Source organism: Myripristis murdjan, chromosome 18 (genome assembly GCF_902150065.1).
Source record: "Myripristis murdjan chromosome 18, fMyrMur1.1, whole genome shotgun sequence".
Lineage (NCBI taxonomy): Eukaryota > Metazoa > Chordata > Actinopteri > Holocentriformes > Holocentridae > Myripristis > Myripristis murdjan.
This window is the reverse complement of record NC_043997.1, coordinates 29,077,630-29,097,884: the sequence shown is the minus strand read 5'-3', so window position 1 is coordinate 29,097,884 and position 20,255 is coordinate 29,077,630. Positions and strand designations below refer to the sequence as shown.

Here is a 20,255-nt window from a genome sequence, read left to right as displayed (position 1 = left end):
CCTGCCCCGTACATAGGTTGGACTTTAAACGCAACCGAGAGTAATTGGCCAGTTACCGGACATGGACAGGCCAACCACTGTCCATGCCTTGATCTCGGAATGTGTGATGCTATGTGTATGTATGTTGATTGGGCGTGTATCTAACGCAATAGACCTAACAAATAAGATAGAGAAAATATGTCTGGTTCCAGCTTTGTTTACCTTCTGCTAATAGCCAAGCTGTTCTGAATAATACAAGAAGCATTGAACTTTAACATGCATTGAATACTGCAAGAGACATGAACTATAAGGCCAATTATAACACTCCCGCCTTCTTATCTATCCGTTGGTCCAATTTACTTTACACCATTTTACATTATTTTATGGGGCTTTTAAGGACCCTTTTGATCTTTTAACAAGAGACTTTTCAAATTCATGGAATTCTTTTAGGACCCCTGAGAGCCTGTGCCTCCCGGAGTGCCCTCCTTTGGGACACTGCGACCCTAACCTAACCTCATAGAGTTGGAGTGGAATTTCATATAGGTCAGTGAAAGCTCTCTACATCAACACAGCCACAATTATTTCACACTGTTTGTCTTAAGTTATGTGTTCTTGTTTGCCTGTCTACTAAATTTGCTATATTTCACTTCAAAATGTATGCTGTAGAACTACTATTTATGTTAACAAGAAGGGATCCTGTTCACTTGTCAGGAAAGGAGTACTCTTGTATAAGTTCATTTTGGTCAGTCAGCAGAATCTTGTCAGGCTCTTGGTTCTCGGTTGTATTCTAAGAGCACTAAAAGCCTTCTCTTTATGTTTTAAGATACCTGTTTAAGTTACAGTTTTGTTTTGTTTTGTTTTCACACTAAAAATATATGCTTAAACCAATGTGGCAACACTTTAACTCATTGTAACTAAACCTTAAACACAGCGTGGCCATACCTTAGACACATGTGCTGCTTTGAACAGTGTTTGCTATTCTGCAGCACATTTCCTCCGGAACACCAAACACTATTTCATACAGTGTTACAATTGGCCGTATAGTTCAATGTTTCTTGCATTATCCAATGTATTACATAGTTCAGGGCAGCTTGGCTGCTAAGCAGAGGATAGACACAGCAGGAGCCAGATGTACTTTCTCTATCTTGTTATTTAGGTCTGTTGCATTAGATACAGGCCCAGTCAACATCCACACACTAGCATCACACATTCCGGGAACAAGGCATGGACAGTCATTGGCCTGTCCATGTCCAGGTAACTGGCCAATTATTCTCGGTTGCGTTTAAGTCCAACCTATGTACGGGGCAGGCCCAGCCCAAGAACATAAATGTGTATCATTTCCTGATATCGGGGCTCATTCTGACTGAGATCCTGCGGGAGCTCTGTCACACTGAGACCAGTGCTGCCTTGCTTTATATGTGACCATAATAAATATTGCATCAGAAAATTGAAGACTGACTCCGGTCTGTTCTTGGGCTTTCAACAAAAGAATCGGGACCTAACACAGAAGACACCTCGCTCAAACATGAAATCATGTGGTTACCATGGGGAAAACACTTAGGTTCAAAATATAAAACACATCGGGTAATTAAAAAACCTGAGACACACACCTGAAAGCTCTTACTTAGAAAACTGAACACCAGTCAGTCAGGGCCTCAGCACTGCAAACAGGCCCCAGGTCAGCCATATTGAGTACTATGCAGGCATGGAGGCGCTGAGAGAAAGAGGCAGAGGAAGACATCGTCTGCGATGTGGACGAGATTTTGTGGCCAGACCCTAACAGACGACAGGATCCGCAGCAGAACCTTCTGCTACTTACTGTGCATAGTTTGATTTTATTGTATTGTTTTATTTTTGCTTTACATACTATGTTTTATATTGTTTTTTTGCTATTGTTTTATGTTTGCTTTACTGTACCGTAAAGTACAGTATATTGTATACAGTTTTGAGTTGACACCTTATATATTTTTATTTTTTGTTATTTTGGAAACAGTTGTTACTATGAAAAAGATGCTTAATTTCTACTTTGAGCTTTGCAAAATTCTTTTTGAAGAAATATATGAAAAGCAGTGAAATGCAGTGTTTTGTGTTCAATGTGTTATTGTGTTGCTGCTGATGTGAAAGTGTGTTCATATGGTGGAAATGTGTTTCCTTTTGTCATCAGAGTTACGTTTTGATAGAGGATTTTAAAGTTTTGATGACAGAGTTTCAGTTTGCCATAAATGTGAATGGTTTACAGTTTGTTTTTTTTTTCTTCGATTGCTTACACACTAAGAACATATGCTTAAACCACAGGTGTCAAACTCGTGCCATGGAGGGCCAAGAGGCTGCAGGTTTTCATTCCAACCAAAATGTGCGATATTGTGAAAAGCGGAATAATGTTATAGTTATCTATATTCTTGCAGTCTACGGAAAAAGTTTTGTCGTCAGAGGACTGTTACTAGCCTCAACATATGCTCAGTTAGACTGCTTCAAGCATGTAATGTCAAGACTGGTGTGAATAACGGTAAATCCCCTGTGCCCCTTCTGTGTTTGTTGGGACTCCTCTTTTTTGTGTGTAAAATGCAAATAAATTGTCTTTGACTGCCAACTAGTGGCCAGGGTTGGTAAGGGGAAGCTATATAAGGGAGGAGACTAACGCGCCCGGTAACCTGGCCTGTGCGCATATTCACCTGCGCATCCAGCATCTCATCCTTTTGTCTCCAGTGGGTTGGTGCGGCGTGTGCTGCTGGGTTTTCTTTGTATTGGCGATTTTTTTTGAGTAAGTTTCTCTTTTTCTTTTTTCTTCTCTTCCTTTTTGGATTATGTATTGTGCTTATGTATTGCTTTTGTGTCGATTGGGTTTTTGCAGTCTGTTTAAGTTTGTTTCATTGATTGTTAGGAGGTAGATGGGTTCACCGACTGGCGACTTCGGCCTTAAAGGAAATTAGCCCCCTTGGTAGAGTGGAATGAGGTAGGCTATGTTGATGTATTTCTAAGCTTTTACCCTTCAGCTCCATGTCTGGTTGTATTTTATTTTGAAGGATGCCGTGCACTCTATTTTTTATGCTTTGATTGAGTTTAAGAGTGACGAAATGTTTGTTTCATGTTTTTAACCTAAATTTCCTTTTTCTGTATTTCCCCTTTGTAGTTTTCACGGTGCCATGTCTATTAATAAAGTTAAGCACCCGTAAGGAATCTCGTCACGTCATTTATTGAACCAAGGGTCCGCTACAGTGAAAACTCAACCATTACGTCCGAGCCATCTTCCTTCATCACCTGATGTCAGCAGCCGACGCAGCCCATGCAGTCTACACCTTGGCACACATGCAAGATCAGTTAATGAACAGTAACCCTCTGCTAAAGGTACAGCCAAAAATGCAGTGAGAGACATTGGACTGAAATAATAAGGAAACGGGAGAAAGAAAATGGAGCAACGCACTGCATTTCTTCTCTGAGTTAAATGGCAAGAATAAACCTACAGTTTGTAATCAAAGGACTCAAGGGTTTAAGAGTTTTATTATATTTTCTGTCTTTAAATGATATATTTACAATGTCCTTTTAAATGAAAAGGTTGAAAGGGTAAAGTGCAATATAAGTTTTATAGTGTGTATGATATATTTGGTCAAAGAATTTGTGAATGTGTGAAGGCATCACCTTGTGAACTAAAAGAAGCATAACTCAGAATTTTGAATTTAAATCATTAATACATCAAGCCTCACAAATGTCACTCAAATCAGAAAGGATGGATAATGTTAAGGGTCAGTCATCCAGGTCTAGCTCCCGTGGAAGAGCTCTAACTGACAAGGGTAGGGAGCTGCGAGAGGAGAGGGCTAAACAACATGAGAAGGATTTCAGTAAGGCATACAACTCTTGGAAACAAATAGCAAGGGACTCTAGAATGAAACTGAAGGCATTTTGCACACTAGATGACCTCGACAGCATTCAGCAAAACATAAAAACCAAACATGACACAGTGCGTGATTTCTATGAGCCTATTAGACGCAACTGTACTTCCACCCCAGAAATTACTAAGAAAATGGATGCTTGCATCTCCCTCACAGCTGAGATCTGTGACCTTGCGTGTAGAAGAAAGGGAACTATTGAACATACATTTAATGATGAACTGGAAAAGGAGAGGGTGAGGGAGATACTAAGTAAAAAGAACTATGGCTCCATTTTTGGATATACCAACACAGAGACAGTAATCTCAGAGGCATCTTCAACACACTCCTCTGCCTCTAGTAAACAAGCCAAGACCAAAGCAGAGCCCTCAGTAAAGCTGGGAAAGGCGAAGGCAATGCAGAAAACAGACACATCCTCAGTTCACTCCTCTCTCTCCACAGTCTCTAGCAAACGAGCTGAGGCTGAAGCAGAGCTTTTAGTAAAGCTGGAAAAGGCAAAGGCAATGCAGAAAATACAAGCTCAACAAGCAAAATTGTGCCAAATGGAAAATGAATGGAAACAGAGTGAAGCAAAAATGTTGGCAGAAATAAAGCATAAGGAGGCTGAAATGCACTTAAAACGAGAAGAGGAGAAGTTGAGGTTAAAACAGCTAGAAGCTGAAAATGAGGTGAAAGTAGCAGCAGCCCGGGTGAGAGCCTATAAAAATCTTGAAGGCAGCATGAAGAATCATGAAGAAGAGAGTGAGCCTGCTGAGACTCACTCTATGCATCAAAGGGTGGAGTCCGGCTATCCTCTAAACCCACGGGCCATACCATTCCAACCTCTGACACCTCCTGAAATAACAAGTCAAGACACAGTCAGTCTTGCCCAAGCTATTGTAAGCTCTTTAAGTGTAAGCAGGCTGTCTCCCCCTGAACCGTCTGTGCAATATATCTTTATGGAGGTATGGTTTCTTCAGGCCCAGGGTGTGTAGCCCAGTCCGGGAAACACCCCTGGGATGAGGAGAATTAATTACCTCCTATTTGTGCAATAACCCCCCCCACCCCCACCCCCCCTCCGCCGCCCGCCCGCCCAGCAGCTACGTATGGACAATACATTTCTGTGCAATATCCCTTTATGGAGGTATGGTTTCTTCAGGCCCAGGGTGTGTAGCCCAGTCCGGGAAACACCCCTGGGATGAGGAGAATTAATTACCTCCTATTTGTGCAATAACCCCCCCACCCCCACCCCCCCTCCGCCGCCCGCCCGCCCAGCAGCTACGTATGGACAATACATTTCTGTGTAATATCCCTTTATGGAGGTATGGTTTCTTCAGGCCCAGGGTGTGTAGCCCAGTCCGGGAAACACCCCTGGGATGAGGAGAATTAATTACCTCCTATTTGTGCAATAACCCCCCCCCCCGCCCGCCCAGCAGCTACGTATGGACAATACATTTCTGTGCAATCTTCCACTGTTAACACTGTTTAGTCAGTTGTTTTCTTTTTCTGTTGTTTACATTCTGTTCTTATTGCACTCATTATTATTTACACTGGTTATTCAGTTGTTTACGCTGCTCAGTCCGTTGTTTACATTCTGTTTTTATCTAGTTATTCTCAATTGCACTCATTATTATTTATACTGGTTATTCAGTTGTTTACACTGTTTAGTCTGTTGTTGTACATTCTGTTTTATCTAGCTATTCTAAATTGCACTCATTACTATTTAGCTCCTGTTTTTTAGCACTAGTTATATAGACCATATCATACCAGTTATATAGACTATATTTATGTATAATATTTATATTTATATATACCTAAACGGTCCCACAATTCCATCTCTGCTGTAATCCGGAAGCCAAGCAACGACATTTCGTTGCCAAAATCTCACTGCTGTGTTTTTTTGTGCAATGACAATAAAAGAAGTCTAAGTCTAAGTCTAACCGATAACATTCTCTGGTGACCCTTTAAAATTTATTGACTGGAAGATTTCCTTTATGGCCCTTATTGACCAGAAGCCCCTCCCGGTTTGTGAAAAGATGCTGTATCTTAAACACTATCTTGCGGGAGAAGCACGTAAGGCTGTGGAGGGATTCTTTTACAGGAATTCTGAAGATGCCTATCACAGCGCTTTGGCATTGTTGCAGGAAAGATATGGAAATCCTTTCATCGTTCAAAAGGCCTTCCGTGACAAACTTTTGAAATGGCCCAAAATCAGTGGAAGTGACCCTACAGCCCTCAGAGAATTTGCAGATTTCTTAAAGGGCTGTGCTGAGGCTATGCCCCATGTTAAAGGGCTAACCATCTTAAATGACTGTGAGGAAAATCATAAACTACTCAAGAAATTACCAGACTGGATTGTGCACAGATGGAGCAGAATCGTTGTAGATGAGTTGGATGCATCTGGTGATTATCCAAGCTTTTCTCATTTTGCAGATTTTATGCAAAAGGAAGCCCGGATAGTATGCAATCCCATTGCCTCCCCATTTCTGATGAACTCCAAAGTAATGGACGACAGAATACCCAAAAGGGCAAATACTCTGAATACAACCACCCAATCTAATAACTCCTCTGTTGTGGTACATAAATCAACCTATTCTAAATCAAAACCACCTTGCCCAGTCTGTGAGGATGAAATGCATGGCATAGCTAAGTGCCCTACCTTTGCAGAAAGAACTACTGAAGATAAAAGGGCATTTATTCGGGAAAATCAACTTTGCTTTGGCTGCCTGTGGAAGGGACATGTCATGAAGGATTGCAAAAGGCGACACACATGTAGTTCATGTGGTCGACGTCATCCGACCTGCCTGCATGAAGAGAAGGGGGCTGCAGCTGTGGCAGCCTTGGAGCCAAATCCTACTTCCACAGAAGATGCCAGAGGTCAGGAAGCCCACAATGCATTGTCCCACGCTGTGACTCAAAGTTCTTCCTCCACTTCGAATATTGTACCTGTATTTTTGTCATCAGTGAAAGACCCAAATAGAGAGCTACTCACCTACGCGTTACTCGACACGCAGAGTGACACAACGTTTATTTTGGAAGATATGCTCAAAGAACTTAATGTGAACGCATCATCTGTTCAATTGAAGCTAAGCACAATGACGGCTGTCAACACTGTCATAGCAAGCAAGATTGTCCATGGTCTGCAAGTTAGAGGAATTCACTCTGAAACCCATGTTCAGCTACATAAGGCTTACTCTAGGGATTTCATCCCAGTGGACAGATCTCATATCCCGACCGCCAAGACAGCACTTCAGTGGCCACACTTGAGACATCTGGCAGACAAACTTTCACCACTGCAAGACTGTGAAGTGGGACTGCTGATTGGATATGATTGTCCATTAGCATTAGCACCGTTGGAGGTCATCAGAGGCGATGGGAATGAACCTTTTGCACAGAGAACCGAGCTTGGGTGGAGTATAACAGGATCCTCCAATCCCCATCTCGACAGACTGGGAAACCAGAGCTTTGTACATAGAGTTGCAGTGAAGGAAATGCCAACGCCATCAGCCGCTGACGTTCTTAAAATTCTTGAATCAGACTTTAATGAGAAGGGAGACGAAGACAGGTATGTGTCACAGGACGATGTCCGCTTCATTCAACTCCTTAGTGACAACATAAACCAGAGAGGAGATGGACATTATGAGCTCCCCCTCCCCTTTAAGAGCAGTACTCCTCCCTCACTACCAAATAACAAAAGGCTGGCTATTGTTCGCCTGCAACATTTAAGGAGAAAATTAAAGAACAATAAACAATATTATGATCATTATAAGGCCTTTATGGAGGAAATTATCAGCAGAGGGGATGCGGAGCCAGCCCCCCCCATGGCTGAGGGAGATGTTGTGTGGTACATACCTCATCATGGTGTATACCACCCGCAAAAACCAGACAAGTTAAGGGTAGTTTTTGATTGCTCAGCAAAGTTTCGTGGAGTCTCCCTCAATGACACACTCTTGACTGGTCCAGACCTAATTAACTCACTGGTGGGAGTCCTTTGTCGCTTCCGGAAAGAGGCTGTGGCTGTGGTATGTGATGTTGAAAGGATGTTTCACCAGTTTTTTGTTCCACCCAGAGTACGGAACTATCTGAGGTTTCTATGGTGGGAGCACGGAGATTTGGAAACAGAACCCCAAGAATACCAGATGGCTGTTCATCTTTTTGGGGCCGCCTCATCGCCTGGCTGTGCCAACTTCGGTCTTAAGTATTTAGCACAGCAACACAAATCCGCTCATCCTTCAGCCTCGGCCTTTGTCGAGAAGAACTTTTATGTAGACGACGGCTTGACCAGTGTCTCTTCGATCAAGGAAGCCAAGGACTTGATTGTTGAAGCACAAAGATTGTGCAAAAGGGGAGGTTTGCATTTGCATAAGTTCAACTCAAATATGCAGGAAGTTCTTGACTGTGTTGATCCTTCAGAAAGGGCAGCAACTGCTAAATCCTATGATCTCAGTCTAGATGTGACACCAGTTGGGTGTGCACTTGGCATTCAGTGGTCATTAGAAGATGACACCTTCAGTTTCAATGTCAACTTCAAGGACCAACCAGCTACTCGCCGGGGTGTTCTCTCCGTTATTGCCTCCCTGTACGACCCACTGGGCTTTGTCTCCCCTTTTGCCCTGCTTGGGAAGTGTATTTTACAGGAGCTGTGCCGTATGGGTAAGGGATGGGATGAGCCCCTTCCTGAGGATGTATACTTAAGGTGGGAGGAGTGGAAAAGTGGTCTCCAAAAACTGAGAGAAGTAAAGATTCCCAGATGCTATCACCCATACAACTTTGGTGACATCATGAGGATAGAACTGCACCACTTCTCGGATGCCAGTAATGTTGGTTATGGTGCATGTTCCTATGTTAGGTATATCAATGACAGGAATGAAATCTACTGTAGCCTTGTGATGGCTAAGGCAAGAGTAGCGCCCACAAAAATGATGAGCATTCCAAGACTGGAACTTTCTGCTGCTGTAGTCTCTGCCAGAACAAGTGCCATGTTGAAAACTGAACTGGAAATGAAAATTGATGAGGAGTTCTTTTGGACTGACTCCCAAGTCGTGCTGGCATACATCCATAATGACTCAAGAAGGTTTCATGTGTTTGTCGCAAATCGCCTTCAAGTGATAAAGGACAGAACAGATCCCTGTCAGTGGCATTATGTTGACACATTAGAGAATCCAGCTGACCATGCCTCCAGAGGCCTTCATGTCTCCGACCTCTCTTCGACAACCTGGATGTCAGGACCTAAATTCCTGTGGGAGCAAGAAGTGAAACCTAGATCTAACTTCTTCACTGAACTGCTGGTTGGGGACCCTGAAGTTAGAGCGGTTCAAGTGAATGTAGCCACTACCACCACCAATGACTTTAACAACATGCTCGGCAGTTTGAGTCGATTTTCATCTTGGATGAAACTCCTCAAGGTTGTTGCGAGAATTAAGAGGCTGGCATCCAAGCGAGGCCATCACAGTAATCATGTGACTATTGAAGAACGAGAAAGAGCGGCTGAGGCGGTCATTAAGCTCGCTCAGCACCAAGCATTCTCCCACGAGATGAAAACACTTGAAAGAGGAGGTAGTCTCCCTAGTTCCAGCCCTCTTTTCCGCCTTGACCCTATTGTGGATAAGGGCCTTCTTCGGATTGGTGGGAGGCTGAAGCAATCATCCCTCAGTCAAGAATTAAAACACCCAGTCATTCTTCCAAAAAACTCTCACATTACTAAGCTCATCATGTCATACTACCATGACAGAATTTGTCATCAAGGCCGAGGCCAAACCCAAATGGAGCTCAGAGCCAATGGGTTCTGGCTTATTGGTGGGAGTAAATCTGTCGCCAAGCTGATATACAATTGTGTGAAGTGTAGGAAACTTCGACGCCCAGTAGAGGAGCAACGTATGGCTGAGCTTCCGAAGGAACGAGTCGAGATGTCAGCTCCATTTACATATTGTGGCATGGATGTGTTTGGCCCATTCATCATCAAGAGAGCACGCAAGGAATACAAGAGGTATGGACTGATCCTAACTTGCCTCTCTTCCCGAGCTGTTCATATTGAAATGTTGGAGGATCTGTCTACAGACACATTTATCAATGCTTTGAGGTGTTTCATTAGCCTTAGAGGAGCTGTACGTCAACTCCATTGTGATCATGGCACAAACTTTGTAGGAGCCAGAAATGAGCTCAGAGAGGCACTTAAGCAGTGTGACATGACTCAACTTGAGGTTTACATGGCAGAGAAACAATGTGAGTTCATCTTCAACGCCCCTGCAGCAAGCCATGCGGGTGGTGTTTGGGAACGCCAAATCCGGACTGTTAGAAATGTATTGAATGCCACTCTTTCTCTCTGTCCTGGCAGACTTGATGATGCGTCACTTCGAACTTTGTTCTATGAGGCCATGGCCATTGTTAACAGCCGCCCACTAAATACAGATGGAATCAATGATCCCACATCACTGGAGCCCTTGACACCCAACCATCTCATTCTGATGAAATCTAAAGTCGCTCTCCCACCTCCTGGAAAGTTTGTAAGGGAAGACATGTATGCAACAAAGCGGTGGCGGCGGGTGCAATATTTGATTGAACAGTTTTGGAGTCGCTGGAGGAAGGAATACCTCTTGAATATTACTATACGACAGAAGTGGCATGTGCCTCGGCGCAACCTTAAAGTTAATGATGTCATCATTATCAAGGATGATTTTCTCCCCAGAAACCAGTGGCTGTTAGGACGAGTGGTTGAGCCTATTCAAGGAGAGGATGGCCTAGTGCGTAGGGTCAAAGTGCAAGTGGGAGATCGAAAATCATCAGGGAAACTTTTAATTGTTGAAAGACCTATCCAGAAGTTAGTGCTCCTTTTAGAGGGTGAGTGACTTGGTGTATTCTATTATCATGCTAACCTGTTGGTATTGGTGGTTTAATGCAAGAATGTTAAACTTATGAACTTGAGCCTTTCAAATTTTGCCACATAATATGTAAAAATCATGTATGATTCTTGTGGTGTTAAATTCATCATAACATGATTGGTGGGAGTGTGAATAACGGTAAATCCCCTGTGCCCCTTCTGTGTTTGTTGGGACTCCTCTTTTTTGTGTGTAAAATGCAAATAAATTGTCTTTGACTGCCAACTAGTGGCCAGGGTTGGTAAGGGGAAGCTATATAAGGGAGGAGACTAACGCGCCCGGTAACCTGGCCTGTGCGCATATTCACCTGCGCATCCAGCATCTCATCCTTTTGTCTCCAGTGGGTTGGTGCGGCGTGTGCTGCTGGGTTTTCTTTGTATTGGCGATTTTTTTTGAGTAAGTTTCTCTTTTTCTTTTTTCTTCTCTTCCTTTTTGGATTATGTATTGTGCTTATGTATTGCTTTTGTGTCGATTGGGTTTTTGCAGTCTGTTTAAGTTTGTTTCATTGATTGTTAGGAGGTAGATGGGTTCACCGACTGGCGACTTCGGCCTTAAAGGAAATTAGCCCCCTTGGTAGAGTGGAATGAGGTAGGCTACGTTGATGTATTTCTAAGCTTTTACCCTTCAGCTCCATGTCTGGTTGTATTTTATTTTGAAGGATGCCGTGCACTCTATTTTTTATGCTTTGATTGAGTTTAAGAGTGACGAAATGTTTGTTTCATGTTTTTAACCTAAATTTCCTTTTTCTGTATTTCCCCTTTGTAGTTTTCACGGTGCCATGTCTATTAATAAAGTTAAGCACCCGTAAGGAATCTCGTCACGTCATTTATTGAACCAAGGGTCCGCTACAACTGGTAACATGTAATCGATGCTGACAAAGTAGGCCTAAGGTTTTGTGATGTTTTGAGCAGAGGTGTTTATCATAACAGCGCCCTGTCATTTATTTTTCACAATATAATGTACTTACCTCGCTATAATTCAGCATAAATATGTCTGTCTATATCAATAATGTTTTAGTCAGTTTAGTCAAAATTTGGGGCAGTGTTGTGTAAATGATACTGTTCTCCAGCTCCACATTAGTCACATGATACAAATGACTTATGTTTTATGCACTTGAAAGGGTTAGGCCAAGCTTACTTCTTATCCACCTCTGCTTGTCCACTTACATTTTGGTGAAATGTTCACTTTTTTCCTTGGATAGGTGCTCCTGTGGAAACTGTGCTACCATGCCCACAGAAGCTGAGAATATCTGCTGTCTGGAGATACCACAGGTAGTATCGCCATACCCAACGAGAAAACTGGAACGGGGATGGCCAATACTGCATCTGTGTACGGTGCTGGGTCCACAAAGACTTTACGGCTGAGAGGAATACACCAGTATGTTATGCTTTGCAAAATGTTATAGTTTGTATCTAAATCAAAGATATTACGTAGCCTTGCTTTGCTTCAGTGGGCATAATCTTACAACTGTAATAACGTGACAAATATAAGTACCGTACAGTTAAATAAATTGATTTAGCTATTTTTTTTATTTGTATAGTTTTTCCATAAGCAGGTGGTGTGTAAATTATTTATGTATTCACAGGAGTCATTTCTGTAGACACTTTCAAGCATTTATTGACATCAAATAATTTACATATAAGTAATACCAGTGATAATCATACCACGGGGCCAGCCTAGCAGGCAATGCACATAAGAAGAAGAGAAAAAAAAGTGTGACACACAATAAAAAAATATTTGCAAGACTAAATATCCTGTCAAATTGTTTGGAGTTGTTACAGGTATCCAGCATATCGCAGCTTCGTGAGCTGGTGCTGGGGCTTCCTGGGGCGCAGAATCCGGGTCGTCATTCCAGCTTGTGTGGTCGATCGCATCCGCACGGAGTTTCCTGATGCTGAAGGCCACTGCGTGGGACTTAAACTGGCCCTCGATTGAACCGGGACACATAGCTGGCAATGACCTCCTCCTTGTCAGGCCGCTCGAACTGTGCAGTTAGGTCCTCTGGAACGGGGATGGCCAATACTGCATCTGTGTATGGTGCTGGGTCCGCAAAGACAACATACCCTGTTTTATAAAATACATGCACAAACACTTTACCTTTTTTTTCACAATGACTGAAAGTGTTCCTCTAAATACCTCCTGACATTTGACACTTTATCTAATTTATTGTTTTTATAAGGTTGTTTTTTTGTGTGTTTTAGTTTTTACTGTTATTTTATGTTGAAATTCGTATAACATGTAAGAGCAATACCTAATACAACAGGCCCAAAACATATGTTTTGGTTGAAAAATAAAAAAAAGAAACACTTACGGAATGTCGGGTCTGTCTTTAGTGGTTTAGCTCTGCATTCTCCCTTCATGGCCTTTGGAAAGTGGACCTTGAAGAGGGGTACATCTTCAAGTGTAGTCTGGCATGTAACATCTCTTGATGCAGGAAACTGTATGGATGCACTTGATGTGCTGGCCTGTATAGAGGAAACGGTTACACCAACATTTTCTCAAATATGTAGTTATAACAGCTCCAAGCAGTGCAAAAATTACGACAACAAATGCACACAATTATAAAAAGTAATGTTATACAGGACTATTTCACTTCCGGTGTAAATTGTATTGTAACATAACCAAAGCTTGTACATCCAATAAATGTTGCATGTGCAAAATGTATATTCTATTCCCTTTCACATATTCCCTACTGTAACTCCGCGCTTATCTATACGTGAGACATTAAGACAACAATGTAACATGATATACTGAGTCGGGGAAGGGAGCGGTGGTAGCGAAAAACCATTGAATCCGAGAAATAAAACTTTATTTATGACAAGTCCAAACACCTACCCTTATCTCTGCAAAGCCTTTTTGTCTAAATGCAGCCTTATCAGTTTGATTTTGCAGACACAAACACCTCTCAGGTTAGCCTCAACTGTAGCGGCTAACATCAGGTTACTGAAATTTACGTTAGCAGCTTGGTACTAACCAAAGTTACACGATCATACGGAGCAGAAGAACTGCGTACAACCAGGGCCATTAGCTTTTCGGAAAAGTACCACGGGAGATATCTATCAAGCACTAACATTTAAGCAATAAGCCCCTTGAAGCCGTGGGTTACAGTGATTTTACAACGCCCCTCAGCCGTTGTTATTGCTTAAGCAACACACAGTTTAGTGACGACTGCGGTCGTAGCGTCCATAACAACAACAGCTGAGAGTACGTTAGCTACACTGTGATACAACATTAGCCACACAGAAAGCACCATTAAAAGTGGCCACATGCATCCAAATTACAAATAACGCTGTGTGTATAGAGCTAGCTTCAAATTACATATACGTTCACAAAGCTTCTCCTCAACGTCCTCTGGTATTATTTACTGTTGCGTATTAACCTAACTAGTATAAGGAAGCTATGTTACCAACAGTAACTTACGTTAGCTGCCATGCTAAAACCACATTCAACAGGCTATCACGCTAAATAGGCTTATACAGTAAAGCAACATAAAGCGGTAAAACTTACAGCTCCCACGTTTGTAGTTGGGTCACGGACAGTTGGTACCGATCCATGCTTTATCTTCAGATTCTTAGCGAATCCTGATTTGTACTGGCCCTCGTTGACAAAGCAGTGCGCAGTGAAATGGTGAGCACATACAACAATTTAGGAATTGTTGTGAGTACATTTCCATCCACTGGGTCTTCAAAACCTCTGACGAAGGAGGTAGAAATAGACTTTTGTGCTCGCTTGTGCAGCCAACAACAGAGCAGCTTCCGTGCTTTGCTCGTATCTTCGACATGATTGTTTGCGATCGATTGACCGGCGTTTGCGAGGGGAGTTTCTGAGGGCAGGGCAAACATTTCTCTGGGGCGATGGCACCAAGGCCGGATTATGCTTACAGGGGCGAGTCGTATAGGTGCGGGTACTTGCGCACCTCCTCGGCCAGGCGTTCTTCCGCGAGATCCAGCATTCTCCAAAGTTTTCAAACACAATTTCAAAACGGCCTGCTTGAGCACACATTTTCTGAAAGGTGGAGCAAGCAAGAGAGAGAGAGACGATAAACTTTTTTTTTTTTTTATTTTGGGGGGGTTTGTAAACAGGCTAGGGGACACATATTATTGTTAGAAAACCACTCAAAAGTGAATTTTCTTAATATGGGACCTTTAAACACAGCATGGCCATACCTTAGACACATGTGCTGCTTTGAACTGTGTTTGCTATTCTACAACACACTTCCTCCATAACACTAGACACTATTTCATACAGAAGACACCTCGCTCAAAAATTAAATAATGTGGTGACATTGGGAAAACACTTAGGCCTATGTTCAAAATATAAAACACATCGGGTAACCTGAGACACACACATGAAAGCACTTACTTAGAAAAGTGAAAACCAGTCAGTCAGGGCCGAAGCACTACAAACAGGCCCCAGGTCAGCCATGTTGAGTACTTTGCAAGCATGGAGACGGTGAGAGAAAGAGGCACAGGAGGACATTGTATTCGATGAGGATGAGATGTGGCTGTGCGTAGTTTGATTTTGTTGTATTGTTTTATTTTTGCTTTACATACTATGTATGTATGTTTATTTATGTTTGTCAACCATGGTTTCAAAACAGTAAATACATAGGCCTAATGAGAGGTGCTCTGCCCAAAATAACACATTTTGTTTACAAAAGGCTCTTACCATGACAAAACCTTTCAAACATGCAGCAAAAGCATATTTTGTCACCACCCAACACAACTAATCCAGCCGCTCACTCACTTCATACTCAACACCAAAATGCAACATACCCTTTTCAGTCTGAGCAGGTTCAACCTTACTTTCTTCTGCGTGTATTGCAGTCATATTTTTTTTTTGACAATTTACATCGTTACATATTGTAAAGCAAGTACCAAAAGCCAATATTTCCCTCAAACAACTCAACTTATGCCCAAATGAGTAGATTCCTTCAATCAGCTCTACTGTACTGTAACACAGCTGACAGCAGAATACAAAGTACAGCTATCAGTTTGAACAAGGTTCTCCTGTGTGCTACACATTCAAATGTGAACTTACTGTAAAGAATTGCATCCAAACTCAGAAAGACTTTGAAGTGAAATTTTACTGTATTGATGGAAAAAACTGAAATACTGTAATTCACATACAGTATTACACAGAAAAACTCAAAGGAGTTGAAAAAAAAAATACAGAATACAATTTACAGGCCCTTTTTTTGTAGATGCATACTGATTGATTGGTGAATGGTGATTTGTGGAAAGGGTAGTGATGCAGGTGCACTAGTGATTTCATAGTAATGCAGGTGCAAAAGAGTGTGGAGAATGTGTGAATCCAATGAAAAGGTATGAACAGCCATTTACAAAAGAAAACTTCTGCTGTGGTTTGGAGGTGAAGTTGACAACAAAGTGGATCCCAGTTTCATTATACTGGAAAAAGTGATTGAAAAAACTGTACTGTAAAGTACAATATAATGTATACTGTATACAGTTGACAGAGTTGACACCTTTCGTATTTATTTTTAGTTTTTGGTTATTTTGGAAACAGTTGTTACTGTGAAAAAGATGCTTAATTTCTATTTTGAGCTTTGCAGAACTATTTTTGAAGAAATAAATGAAAAGCAGTAAAAAATGCAGTGTTTTGTGTTAAGTATATTATTGTGTTGCTTGCTGCTGTGAAAGTGTGTTCATATGATGGAAATGTGTATCCTTTTGTCATCAGAGTTACATTTTGACAGGATTGTTAAGTTTTGACTGAGTTTCAGTTTGCCATAAATGTGAATGGTTTATTTCCAGGTGTTGTGTCTTATTTGTGTTGTGCTTAGAGTTTTGGCACAATGAGCGAAGCATTTGCAAAATGAGTTCAAGCAATCAAAAAAAACAAAAAAAACAAAACTGTATTTCCAGGTGTTGTGCCTTATTTGCTTGTGTTTAGAATTTTGGCACAGTGAGCAAAGCATTTCCAAAATGAGTTCAAGCAATCGCAAAAAAACTGTAATTTAAAAACGCTTGCTTTTAAACACTGAAATTTGGATTATCAAACTGTTAAAATTTGAACATGGGTGTCTGAGCTGTTGTTTGTGAGGGACAGGCACTGGTGAGCCTGTGATTTCATAGCATGGTGGATTGCTGTTATTTTTCAATCTCACTGACAAATTGTGCATTTTGTATCAAAAATAAGATAAGATAAGAGATAAGATAAGATATTCCTTTATTAGTCCCACGGTGGGGAAATTTCACGCATCACAGCAGCAAAGTGGATAGCAAGATAAAAAATATAAAAATGCAGATAAATGCAGATAAAAATGCAGTGATGCTCACAATTTTTAGATTCATCATTCCACCAAGGTTATTAAAAAGTTTATTAGTGTTATCATATTTGATGAGTGAATAGACTGCCTTGCTCTGGTAGGCGTACTTTCTAATTTCTAACTGTACTGGAAAAAACGATTTGTTTTGTATCAAAAAATGAAGTATGTCAGTTGGTGCTGCCTTTTTAAATAAATCTTGGGTTGCGTCTTGTGTGTGAGTTTTTGTGTGTGTGTGTGTGCGTGTGTGTGTGTGTGTGTGTGTGAGAGAGAGAGAGAGAGGCGGTTGATATTCATTTAATTCTCTTAATATATATTTTTTTCTATATGCAGTAACACTAGCAGCGCCCCTCCAGAAGATGGCGCCATAGGCTAGCCTTAACCGCCTATGCACAGAGCCGGCCCTTTGTGTGTGTGTGTGTGTGTGTGTGTGAGAGAGAGAGAGGCAGTTGATATTCATTTTTTAACTAAATGCAGTAAGTGCATTATCATTAACTAGTATTCATTCTCAAACTTAGGTATTAAACCACAGACAGTGAATTCTTGTAGCATCTATTGATCCATTAACAAATTACTTCACAACCACTCCCAGTAAACATTAAAGTACAACTTCTGAAATACTGTGCTGGCGCATGTGGAGCTGAACAGAAGAGTCTTTCTTTGAATTTAGGCCTTAGTCAGAATATTGAAATCATGAGGTCAAAACACCTACACCATTAGTTGAGGTAATTTACCTATGAATCTGGAATTTTTACAATATGTAAACTTCTTACATTAGTTTAGACTAAGCTATTTGTTATTTATTTAAACCCAGCAGGGTTTGAAAGATCAACAACCTCTGAATTTCTATGTTTTGCCGATATTTTTTACATATATTATATTGGACTGAATGGGTTTAAAAGGTGTTTCCTAATATCTTGACAATTTATTTGACAATATACATTTTAATTTTAGGCTTTAACACAATCTTGGCTCTTCAGTAAGTAATGTTTGAGTGGCATCAATGAAGCCATGTTCAATTTTACAGCTATAAAAATCACCACATACCTTTTACCTCATGTGAACTACATTTGTGTAAGATTTTAGACCTGTGGCTTAACATTTATAGGAGCTTGTAAATTTTATTTTGTGGTGTTACTGGTATCCCTAAAACTTAACCCTGATCCACTGCACTGCCGGTTGGGTGGATTTTAACAGGTAAATCAAAATCACAGACATCATTTTCATCCTCTTCTTCATCACCATCATCATCATCCATATTTGCATGGATGTCATCTAATTGGTCATCCTTGTCTATCTTTTGTAACATAATAGTTGAAGTGTTAATAATTTAGTTAATTCATAGTTGATTGATTGATTTGAAAGCTGCTAAAAAGTATTATTATTATTTACAGTTTAAAAAGAGTAAAAAGAATTTATATTTATGTTTGACATTTGCACTACAGTTGTTATTGATGCACTAAGTTGACTTTTGAAGGTGATTTGACCTATTTTCTATTGTATTGAACGAGAAACTGCTAAGAGACTGCATTTACCATAATGCATTGCAGCTAAACCAGGAAGTGACATTTTAGATTTGCCGCGAATTGTGTTTGTTGTTATACAGTTTCAGTGTTGAACAGATTCATGCCAAGTGATGTATGGAGAAAAGATAACCTTTTGCGTGTTTTGTATGCACCCAATATTTCTATATAAAGCTCCGTTTAAGTTCCGTATTCCGTCGCCCTGTCAAGTCACTCTGAAGGTAGTTATTCTACACTGTCTCCTCTTCAGCCAAGACATAAATGAAGGCATTAGGGATGATATCACCCTCAAACCACAGTGGTTCTAACTTGCCATTTTCAGAGCTGACATGAAACCTATGGACAAGATGGGATGAGATTTCTGGGTAGTGTGCATGAACCCTCGTCCAGGTGGATACTTGGAAGTTGGCTCTTTTCATGTGCAACAAGAGGACCCTCTAAAGCAGGTGTTCAATTCAAGTTTTAGAAGGTCTGGTTACTCAAAGTTCCTCTCTAACAAAGGTCCAAGCCATCATATCTAATTTTTTATATGTCTATTCATACGTGTTGGTACAATTCAAATTCCCGTCCCCAGCCAGTCTCACATTAGACACAAGTAGTGTTGCAAAGGAGTGGAAAGTTTCCGAAAATTCCCATGGGAATTTTCGCTCTGGAATATTGGAAATTTTCAGAAGATTTTTGCTGTCACTTTTTTTTTCAATTTTTCCGAAAATTCCCGGGAAAATTCGGCTCGGGAATTTTCTTTTTTTTTTCTTGTCATCAATTTGAATGAGGTTTTTAAAAAGTTTCCATGGAAATTTAAGCTTTTAAGAAATTAAGAAATTTCATTTTTGTTGTTGTTAACTTAAGGTGAATGGGGCAAAAATAAACAATAATCAATACAAATGAATGTCAACATCAATATCACGATTTTGGAAATGGAAACCCTAATCTCCTGAACTCAGGACTCACCTCTAACCCAAAGGCCACAATGCCAGCATACTGTAAAACATCATCCCCTTACCCAAGTGTGTGAAATAAAACTTAAATATAAAACTTAAATATAAACAGTTAACTTTGCATTTTGGTGGAAACAAATATGTTGCATGATTCAATATTCAGCTGTGCACCATGATTCACATATGCAAATAATTTCAAGCGCATTTGATCATCATCAATCAGTAGCCTATACTCCACTAGGCTACAGCACTTCCACTGAGACAGACGATCATCACATCAGCATCACGGTTCAATTTCCTGCATTTCTATGCATTTTAATGGGTAGTTTGAACCACTTCATGTGCACACCTTAACAATAGTACTGCACACAGTCCTATGCCTGAATTAATAGCCTACACCTCTTACTAACGCTGTATAACTGCTGGTCGTTGTATTAATATCCTACAACAGAACAGACATAGGATTATTATAAAGAGAAAATTCGTTGCACACGGGTGATACCATTAATATCTTAATGTAGAATATTTACATAAAACGCCCCGATGGATCAGGTTAATTTCATTTGAACAACAGATTTCCTGAGCATTTATATGCGCTACGCAAACTTCAATCCACATGATAAAAATTAATCCACGGACCACCAAAGTAACGTTTGACTGTTTAATTAAATCAACTTAAAATTACTCTGGCATGGTTGAAGGAGGTGTGCTCCAGTACGGTACGGGCGCTCATGCACAAGCACATGCACGGTCACGCACGCAGCGCACGAACGTGGATATGACGTAAATCA

At 40.9% G+C, this 20,255-nt stretch overlaps 1 protein-coding gene across 9 annotated transcripts in view; it reads left to right on the top strand.

The window, feature by feature from the left end:
- LOC115376384 (uncharacterized) overlaps positions 1 to 12,628 on the top strand; it is a 38,830-nt gene extending 26,202 nt beyond the window's left edge. Inside the window, exons 3-6 of one of the 9 annotated variants that reach the window (XR_003929798.1) lie at positions 430 to 522; positions 2,275 to 2,332; positions 11,919 to 12,094; positions 12,490 to 12,628. Coding sequence is in view for 6 of the 9 variants with exons in the window: in XM_030075929.1 (XP_029931789.1) it covers positions 6,332 to 10,687 (4,356 nt within the window). In the remaining 3 variants the exon portion in view is untranslated. Of the gene's footprint in view, positions 1 to 429; positions 523 to 2,274; positions 2,333 to 6,281; positions 12,095 to 12,489 lie in introns of those variants that run through there. The other 8 variants (XM_030075929.1, XR_003929797.1, XM_030075928.1 and 5 more) reach the window with 8 other exon arrangements.
- Positions 12,629 to 20,255: the final 7,627 nt, after the last annotated feature.